Source organism: Pistacia vera, unplaced genomic scaffold (genome assembly GCF_008641045.1).
Source record: "Pistacia vera cultivar Batoury unplaced genomic scaffold, PisVer_v2 Contig461, whole genome shotgun sequence".
In the NCBI taxonomy this organism is placed as follows: domain Eukaryota; kingdom Viridiplantae; phylum Streptophyta; class Magnoliopsida; order Sapindales; family Anacardiaceae; genus Pistacia; species Pistacia vera.
The window spans coordinates 488,052-498,691 of record NW_022196292.1 but is presented as its reverse complement, the minus strand read 5'-3'; the positions used below and the strand labels follow the sequence as shown (position 1 = coordinate 498,691).

At 35.4% G+C, this 10,640-nt stretch overlaps 1 protein-coding gene across 1 annotated transcript; it reads right to left on the bottom strand.

Moving 5' to 3' along the window:
• Nucleotides 1-207: 207 nt before the first annotated feature.
• On the bottom strand, nt 208-1,555 carry LOC116145411. The gene is made up of 6 exons (XM_031430873.1): nt 1,548-1,555; nt 1,299-1,398; nt 1,147-1,206; nt 984-1,070; nt 773-901; nt 208-682 (listed from the first exon to the last, which is right to left on the bottom strand). The coding sequence occupies exons 1-6, from the start codon at nt 1,553-1,555 to the stop codon at nt 383-385; spliced, it is 684 nt and encodes a 227-aa protein (XP_031286733.1). The 3' UTR covers nt 208-382.
• Nucleotides 1,556-10,640: the final 9,085 nt, after the last annotated feature.

Genomic DNA, 10,640 nt, shown 5'->3' with positions numbered 1-10,640 from the left:
TTCAAGTTGTTGCACCAAAAAAAAGGCTGAAAAGGATATGCTTCACACAACAAAAAAAAAAAATCATGAAACTTGTACAAAGTACAGACTTCTTACAGCCATAAGCCATTTTGATATTCATCTCTCCCCCTTATCTCATTTAACAAATTTGTACATAAAGAACTCAAGCAATTTGAAAATGACAGCCGAATCGCAACCATGCTATTATGGAAAAAAACTCCTGAATCAAACAAGCTCAGCCCTCAGCTAAAGCCTGATGTAACAAGAAGTTTAGTTGTGATTCTTCTGTCATTCTAATCTACCAAGCTAGCAAACTAGTGAAATGTAAAGATAATTCTTGTAGTAGAGGAGGTTCTCGGCCGCTGGCTGCGGAGGTGTTTTGCTATGCCAGTTCTTTTGATAGCAGAAAACGGAATGTGAAGTTGTGGGGTATCCACTCAATGATCTTTCCAGTTTTCTTGTGTTGAGATAGTTGAATGTTCTTCCTGAAAGAATCTGGCATGGAATGCTTAATCATCTCAAGCAAACCAGCTGAGCACATATCTGAATCCTTTGCAAAAGATTCTACCATCTTTGGCAAAAGAACTTTCTGCTCCTTGTTTATGCTGAAGTTTGATTGAATGTACTCTTCTTTTGCTGTTTCCAGGTCCTGGAAAACTCTCTTGGGTGTGTATACATGGACCTGGAGAACCATTTAACATGTCAAAAAATGTTGTGGATTTAACAAGGGAGACATTTGAAATATATAAATGAAGGGTGGGAGCATATATACCACAGGATCAGAATAACTTCCTGAACAAAGTGCAAAATGCAAACGAGGTTCAGGGTGCTCAATTGCATAAGCTTTTCGTGCATCTCCAACCTTAAATTTTGCCTTGGAAGAAAATAGAAAACGCAGCCACTGCAAGCAGAATTAACCAAAGGAGTCAGATGATGATGTCTCACAAACAAGCAGTATTTGATAAATCTTTTGAGGGAATTACTTGTCCTGGACGTGGGATTCGGCATCCCAGAATAGAACTTTGAATCATGTCTACATTTATGGTTTGGCCTCCCACTTTATATGCAGCCTGCATCAGCCATAGATTTTGTGAATAGAAAATCACAAGCCAGTTTCTTGTCTAAAGTAACCAGAGAAAAGCTCACCTTGAGTAGTAAAGATACTTTTTTCAGATTATTTTTGGGAATTCCATAAACCAAAAATGCCTGCAAGACAAAGGATTAGCAAATGAGTTGCACTAGTTAATTGCCTCACAATGAGAAAATTATATTCATAGCTTTAGAATTAGAGAAATTACATGCATCACCAGAGCATTGTGCACATTGATCCAGAAAGCTAGCTTCTCCTCATGTTTCATCCTTCTTGGATCAACTTTTTCCAAACGATAAACAAGTGACCTGCAATTGAATAGCTGTTACAATAACCTTAATGTATAAAAAAAATAGGCATTGGGATGAGGATTTATGAATTAGAAGACGACTATAATACGCAGCTTATGTATCTGAAAATTCTTTTAAAATTTTATCATCTCTAAAACTCATTTCACTTTGCCATTGTGGAGTACGGTCAATGAATTCTTGGATTCCTAATGCTAAAGGGTTATCAAGTGTGAATTGAAGGAAGAAAACAAAACACCTCCCACATGTGGATCCAAAATATTGCCCATGCCTCGTGAAGAAAAAACATATCAGTGAGATGGTATGAAATAGGGAGACGAAAGCACCATGATTCACAAAGTGGCGTCGCAAGTTCACAATATATATCTGAAATGCACTTTCATCTCCTCAGATATCCACGTTTGGTGTATTGAAACATATCAGAAACAACTTGTGCCCAAAATGTCGCCAAGCTGATTCCATGGGGCGCAAGCCTGAGCCTTGCTGAAGATTAAAAAAAAAAAAAAAAAAGGATCACAATTAGAGATTGCTCTTACACCGAACTATCAAATATAAATAACAAACATCAGGTAATTGTTGTCATGGGAGTTATCAAGTTACCTCCAACATTGACAAAGGTAGGAATGGTACGAGTTACAGCTGTAGCTAAAGATTTTAATGGAGGGGTAGTTCTAATGAACAAGCTGAACGTTTGAGACAGTGATGAGTGGCTACGAGTAATGCCAGATCTAAAAGTTCGGCTCCACAAATGTCATTGCCTTCTTTGGAGGATTGCAAATGAATTTTCATAGGTTGTAGATACTCGTTTGAAACACATAATGCTTTTTCTGAAGTATATCACTTCGACAAAATCTGAAAACATCCCTCATCGTGTGTGTGTACCGATGTTTATCTTTCATCCATGGTCCCCGTGTAAGAGGATACCTTTGATCAAAAAACTTTTTCCGGTATGAGAAAGAGATAATGTCGAAATACCAACAAATTGCCAAAAACTGCTATACCGGATTCAGTCCTGTGGCATCCTGAAACAAAGGAAAACGGGATTTGACCAAATAGGAAAATGAAAGGAAAAATCTTTGGGTGATAATGTGCATACCCCTCCCCAGTTTTGACATGATTAAATGCTTTGGTTCAATTTTCCCAGTGAGAAAGGAGCTAATTACAATCCAATCAAAGGAGTTACCTTGGGGATTGATTTGTCTGTCACAGTTACTGGGAAAATGGCTAAAACGCTAAGCCTTCTGCAAGCATGTCGTACCACAAACTCCTGACTTTAACTTTCTTGACGCTGTACAATCTGCGAAAGGCAGCTAGATATTTCAGAGAATAAAGAAATGGAAGTGCGAAGCAATGCTAACTTTCTAAATCTGTCTTCCTTTGCATGAATTTATATATTTTTCATATGCAACACGTTTGAAGTTGATCAGAAACAGCCAAGCCTCTTAAAGAGCTCCCATTTTAACAGAGATAGAAATAAACACCATTTTGCCGAATTCATGTGGTTGGTAGTTATTTGCTTAATGACAAGCGACAAATCAACAAAGGATGTATCTGAATATATATACCTCTTGCTTTAAGAATTTTGGACTTCGGCATTAGGTGGTTGCCTCTTTTTGGCTTCACAGAGGCTTATGCTAGTCCATTTCCTTCTGTGACAGAAGACAAAAGAAAAATGAGATTCTCTACTCTCGAATCAGATGTTTAATTCTTAATGCAATTTCTGAGAAATAAATAGCATAAGAGATGCTCCATATGTTCAAGAACTAGCCCAACGGAAGAAGAAAACTGAAATTCCTACCAGCTTAAGGTGGTAAGTGCTCAAGGGTGTATTCACTTGTCATCCCCATATTTTCTTTTTAAGTGGATCACTGTCAATGAAGCAAAGCAAAATCAGGCAGTATGATGAAAACAAGCAAAAGAACTTTAGAAACTTAACTCTTAGATCTGAGTTCGTTTACAAAACAACACGATGCAGCCACTGCCAGAAGGAGTCAGCTGCTTCAGTACTGGTTCATTAGGATAGCATGGAGAGAGAAAGGAGAAGAGGAGCGAGCAGTGGGAGTAAAAAAAAAAATATATCATCACCAGCAACTAAGCACAATAGCTTTTTCAGAGCTTCATTCAGAAAAAGTTTCAGAAAAGTGATGAGTTGAATCATATTAAACAAGAGAAACCAAAGAGGCATACTATCTACAGCTAATGGGACTACTTTGTGCAATACCTGTTAGACCGTTGTGTCTTGAAATTTTATTGTTTCCATGAAGTTCAATGGCTTTAACCAGAGCCACCCCGCCAATATATTTCTGCATAATAGCACCCAAGTAAGGTTTAGACCCCACAGTGAAATATGACTGGAACAGCATTAAATGCAGCAAATACCACCATCAGATATTGACAAAGTCTTGACCAAGATAAAAACACAACACCAAAGAACATCCAAAATCATAATTGTTAAAGAATAATCTCTGCCTATGATACATACACAATATGCTGATCAGAGTGAGACTACTCACACTGAATAGTTTTTTGAAAAGTAGAACCAAGCTAGTGGTTCAAAGATCAATTCACTCTTTGTTAAATCTAACCAAACTAAGAAAAACCAACCCATATTAATATGTATATAAGACCAAACACAAATCAAAAAACTGTCCCTCTGATACCATATTGAAATTTCACACATAAGAACATGTTGTATAAGTATAGGATGTGTCGTAGTGCTTAAAAGGGTGTCAATTTGTTTGACCAGAAGGTTTGTCTTAGAAAGCAATCACCTTTGAAGCTTTGTAAAAATGGTGGCTTTTGCATTGCATTAAAAGAAGTAAATCTCAGTTGGTGGTGGGTTTTGATAGAAGATGAGTAGCTTAAAAGTGGAAAAAGGGGATTTCAAAAGAAAAGGACAAGAGACAAGGAGGTGCTATGGCAAATGGCAAATGACAATTGACAAAATATATAAGCATAGGAATCCATGCTACTTGTTCTACTTGAAACGTTCACTCCACAATTTTTTTTTTTTTAGGTATCTGGACCAGCTGCACGCATCTGAACTAATACTCCAGAATCTTGAAGTTAAGCGTTAGGTAAGCTCCACGTGTACGCTTTCTAATAATCTGGAAATTCAATCTAAAACATCTTGAATAATACATCCATAATCTAAAGAACCGTCAAACTACGGAAAGTAGTGGACCGTCATTTGGTGCTTATGCTTGTCAATATCAACTTCATAAAATAAGGAAAATAACAACTGTAATTGGGCCCATCTTTGTTTCCTCCAATACATCAATTAGTTTATTAATTTACTTTACTGGTTAATCTCTGCACATGAACCGTTATTTACCGAACTCAAATATTGAGTTCCATCACCATGCATGAAAGACCTTGTCCTGATCCATGCGGAAGCATTTCAATTTGTGTTCTACTTTTTAGCTTGCTTTCCATGTATGCTTGCAATTTAATAACGTACTGAAATTTTGGGATAACGGAGTCTTTTGTAACATAGAGTAAACGACTTTTTCCCCACCCAAGATTTGACTTAGTGACACTTTTCCACCCAAAAAGTAAAGTTTATATTCTGACCAATCGTTGGCCGATTCCAATATCGTTATGACCCTACACCATCACTATTCTCTTCTTTGATCATCACTGATTGAAACTCTCAGGTTCTATGGAACGCACCGACCCTGCCAATTGCTAGAAATCAAGCAATTTGTGGCACGCGCAACCACCCCTCTGAAGTTAGGTTTTGACCAATCTCGACCACCAAAATCTAACATTTTACCACCAAAAGACACATTGACATCCCATCTTCAAAAGCCTTAACAGTCTGGACCAATTTTACTCTCTGTTCACCACTGAATCGGAAAGTGTATTCTGGGTAATAAATAGAATATAAACTTTGGATAGTAAATTAGTATTTTGAAACTTTTTAGGCGGAAAAGTGTCATTAAGGAAAACCTTGGGTGGAAAAAAGTTGTTTACTCTTGTAACATACTAATCCGATAGTGAATGAGAGAGTTTGTGGTAATTTGTGGAATGTATACCCACCCCTCCCAAGTCAAGTTCTAACCAATCTCCATCACCAAAATTCAATCTTTCACCGTTAAAAGACTTACTGGCATCCCCTCTTCAAAAACCCTAATATCTGAACCAATTTTGCTCTCCGTTTTTCACTGAATCAGAAAGTGTATTCTAGGTAATAAACGAGATATGTTATAGGTGATAGACGCTTATGTAAAGTAGAAAACATCGACTTAATTGAAACAGACATATCACTGTTCATTTATATCGTACTCTTATAATTGATGTTAGAATAATCTTACTATTTAATGGGTGATGTGTGGATCTCACTAGAATTCAAGGTTCATAAAGCATAGAATTTGTCATATATGGCATGAAAATATAACCATGCAAAAAAAGTGGTACAAAATGATGAATCATGGATTAGTTGATAACTTAATTAATTCAATAATCAATAATAATAATAATAATAATAATAATAATAAAATCATCAGCGGTATTCATGGTAGCTAGCCAGCTGCAACTCAACACACAGAAAGAAAGAATAAAAAATAAGAAGAAAACAGTGATGGAGAATTGTGGTGGCTACGCTAGGGGGTCTATTACACACAAAAAGGAGAGGCAAATAGCACTTGAAAAAGGGAAGGAAAACCTCAAAAGGGCTGAAAGGCGAAGAAAATTAAAAACACATACAAAACAATGCACGTTTGATATGAAATGACTGGTTTTGGTGGGCTTTCATTCAATATTCTCTTTCAGTAATTGCATTATCTTCCTCTATATTAGGTCCCCTTTTTGTCTCTCTCATCGGTCAAAAACTTAATAAAGTTTCTTGCCTTTTGTTTTTTTGGGATAAGGTGCTGCTGCAAAGGAGATTTTTGTTTCATGAAAAACATTAGTGTAATGTTTACTCATAGCTGTTTACACCGTTCTGCTTTATGGAGTGAGCTAATTCAAAATCTGAGTTAATTTGTAACGTTAATTTATCTGTAAACAGGCCAGGGGTTGGAAAATATTTGATGAACGTTGAAAAAGCTATATGTATAGCAGCAGCAGCTCGAAAATCTGAGAAATCCCTTTTGCTGCAGATGGTTGAAAAGTGAGAAAAGGAGTTCAAACTTCAAACTAAAGCTTGGTTGAACACGGGTTTCAATTAATTAAAAGTTGCCATCACATCCATCCATGATCCATCGATCCATCTTTGGCCAGTTTACAATATAACATGAACAATTGGAAGCTAGCTCCCTCATGCTGCCTGTCACTACTGCATATGCATATGCATGCAGGCACTTGGCTTAACACAAAGTTTCAAATCCGTGAAAGTTTGCTGTCGTTTATATGGGATCATATCTTTCATATAGCTGTTCATGTTTATAATTATGAACCTTAAATGGAAGATCACATTTCTTTGCTGGTTTCTGGTAATCGGAGGTGTTCGGATACTTCAGAACCCTGAAGTTAATGGTCAAATAATCTTTTAGCAGCCATTCCTATTAACAATAGAGGGAAATTGAATTCAAGATTCTCTGACCATCCAAGAGTGCTTTGACATTAGCATTAGCTGGTGCAAGGATTAGATTATTAATTGTAAGTTGAAACCCTAGTCGGTATATATAAATATATTGAGATGATCTAAAGAAGTTTCTAATTTGGTTTGAGGCTAACAGTCAACGTGGAAAAGCCATGCATAAACTTTAGTAGTTGATCTGATCGCCTTCTTCGTCGCCATGCATACTCATACTCAATTATTATAACCTTAAATTAATTAATAATTAATTAACGCCATTATCGTAAGTCACAATGATGTTTAATTATCATCTTCATCTATCGATATTGTCGATAAATTAATTAATTATAAGCTTCTCTCTCGAGCAGAGCCATAAAGCTTCAATTTTCAATGGAAACTGACAGACATGCTCGTGGATGTGTTAAAAAAAAAAAAAACAAAAAACCAAAAACCAAAAACCGAGAACTTAAAAGATGCTTCAAACTTCTAAGCCATTTCATTTATTGCAAACTGAAAAATTGACGATTGCCAATACCACACATCATCTTAAATGGGGATGCTCTTACATGCATGTTCAGTTTTATGTTTTTGTTACATATATGTTCTTAGAAGTTGAATTTGTCTTATATCGTCCAATTCTTGGATTGTTATAGTGTATAATTAGTGGTGATTGGTTTTGAATACCTTGCATTTTTTGAAAGAATAAGAACAAAATCGACTGGTTCCTAAGATTTGAAACCGGAATCTGAAACATATGTTACTATTCTGGATACCCGGGTAAATTTTAATTACCCCTACTTTTTAAAAAATGACAAATACACCCTTAAAAAATTAGTACACCCCCAATAGTTTATAAAAATTATAATTTAGTCCCGATTCCTACTCGGGTACTCGGACCTCAGTTCCAATTCCCCTTCCAATTTTCTAGAATCAAAACCGGCAAGTGGGTACCTGTCTTTTACCCATGTTCACCCTAATGTATATATGTAGTTGAACTCTCTACTCTCTTGTGCTAGCTTTTGGGAGTGAATTCAAACTTGTATTTATGCTTATAGTTTAAACTTATATAAGATAATTAAAATTTACTTTTAAAACTGACGATGGGAAGCCCTGATTTTTAAAATATTAGGGCATCGACTGCACCGGAGAACTTATAATAGTTTATAGATGGTTGTATAAATTCAAGATTTAACTATAGTTTATAGATTCATAGAGTCAAGATTCTAATAACTTAATATTACTGAAATAAAAATTAATAATAATATCCCAGGAGAGTCAAACCAGGAAAATATGTGCAACTTCAGACGCCATTTCTGAGACAGAAACATATCGAAGAAGATGAAATGAAACAAAACAAAGCTAGGTTCTTGAGTTGAGGAAGTCAAAAAAACTGCATCAATTTTCAGAGGAAACTGACAGACATGCTTGTGGGTGTTTAAAAAACTAAAAAAGAGGGTCAGCTGATCAAAAACAAACAAAAATTCTACACACTCCAAAGCAAGTTTTGATTTAGTGCCGAAAACAATATGGGTTTGAATTAATTGAATCTGATATTAAAAAAATACATTGAAATGAGGTCAATAAAGAACCCTAATTTTCTTGTACAAAGTTCAAACAATTAACAGAAAAAAAAAACAATCTGCATTGGGTTTATAACATATGAATTATAAAATGGGGGTGAATGCAGAACTCAAAGCAAGAGGGAAGCTTCTCTCAATGAAGTAGAAGCGAATCTTTACATTGAGATTAATGCAAACAATATCTGTTTACAATCTGGGGGAAAGGGTCAGACCAGAAACCCAGGAAGAAACACATGAAAAGTTGAACTTTCCAATGCCAAATTCAATCAACCAATGATAACATCAAGGAATCTTCTAAAAATTTTCTTGCTTTTCAGCTCTTCTCCATATACAACTCAATACATATTCATTAACTTTAATCAGCCATTCGCTCACTGTAAATCAAAAACATACAAATCCCAGAAAGGTAAAGCTAATTTGATCTCTGCATCTTGATGTCAATGGGGGCTAGTTGTAAAAACAGATCAAATCCAAGAAAGAAGGAAAGAGAAAAGTTGATAACACTCGCATTTTCCATAGAATGTAATATTAGCTCAAAAGATATATGAGTAATGCTCAAATCTTAGGTTCAAAATTTACATATCTTATTGCCCACAAAACCCCAATAAGAGGCTATGTACACTATATAAATTCAGGAGCTCGGAATGACAGAAAACCAAGCAATTCCATGTTTCTCTTCAGGTATATCTAAACGCGATGAAGGAACATAAACATAAATCCCGGGACAAGAAGATACCAAGTTAGGCACTTAAGTGCTTAACCCCCTTATAATTAATCCCACAAAAGATAAAGAGGATCCTGAGTTAGAGCTGTACACCTACGTTTTTTTTATGAAAACCTCCAATATGAGAGGTCAATTCCTGTCAACAACTTCAGCCGGCAAGTTCAAGTCAAAAAAGCCACCACCAAAACCCTCCTTTCTAGGACGCTTCCGAGAAAAGCATCCACTATCATCTGAACTCCCAGAGCCTGAAGGCCGATCATGTTCTGAAGACCCACCTACATTAATACAAGATAGATTCATCTCAGTTTTCTTTCAAACCATTTGATTGATTACATAAAAGAAGCTTCTTATTCTAAGCCATAATATCAAGATTTAAATTTTTTCTTTTTGTAAGGAAACAAATGGATATGCGTTAACATGGAAGAAAAGTTACAAGAGCTGATCATATGTCCACAATAGCAAATACAAAGAATATTAAAGATACAATAAACCTATTGGATCTGTAGCATTCATAATTGGAGTAAGAAAATTGATAAAATTGTGAACAAACTTTTAAAGTTGTAAATTATTTTTCTTGATGTAAACTTAGAATTTGAAGTTTTGATCTTTAAACCAGCGATCTTGCATAGCATTAGTTTAATATTTAATACAATGGTAGAAAAAGTTTGTAACTAGAACATTTTTCTTTTCATCAAGTATACTTTCCAAGTATTTTTTAAATTAATTAAAAAAAAAAACCAATAAAAACCGCATTTTAGGCATCACTAATAAAGTATAAAAACTTCAAACTCTAAAGTCTTCAAGGGAAAGAAAAAAAAAAAAAAAGCAAAATGGAAGCAGGAGATATGCCTAATGCAATTTTGCACATTCGTACAGACCAGTGACATGAAGATCAGAATATTGAAGTCAGGGGTCCTACTAGATGTCATAATTTAAGATGCTTCGCACTAAAGCAGCAGGCAACAAAATCAAGTATTTTTCCAAATTCAAGATGCCGAGGAAATGAGTAGCAATAAAAAATAGAACTCGTGGAGATTGTGGGCAGCTAGAGAAATGAATAACAAATAAAAAACGATAGAACCCATGGCAGTTGTGGGACTATGATATGAAGTACATGATGTAATAAATCAAGAAGATTTAGTTGATGTGCAGTGTGCTAAAATTCAAAATTAACATCGATACAAACAAAATGTCAATTACCATTAAGTATAGTGAATCTGTATAGAATAAGCCTCAGTGCTATGAAACTACTATTAGGAGCAATCCTGATAGTGATGAAATATTATTGTCTGACCCAAGATAGTTGTGAAAAGATTTTCTTTTGAGTTCCATTCAAATCCTATTATGTGACCGTAATAACGGGGAGAAGAAAAGCATTAGTCACAGGTTCCTCAACTTCCCCAAAACCGGGCTGGCC

Coding starts and splice junctions, on each gene's coding strand:
- LOC116145411 (XM_031430873.1), bottom strand. Junction 1,207..1,298: donor ACAATGCTCTGGTGATGCAT/GTAATTTCTCTA, acceptor TTTGTCTTGCAG/GCATTTTTGGTTTATGGAAT. Junction 902..983: donor GAATCCCACGTCCAGGACAA/GTAATTCCCTCA, acceptor TTCTGCTTGCAG/TGGCTGCGTTTTCTATTTTC.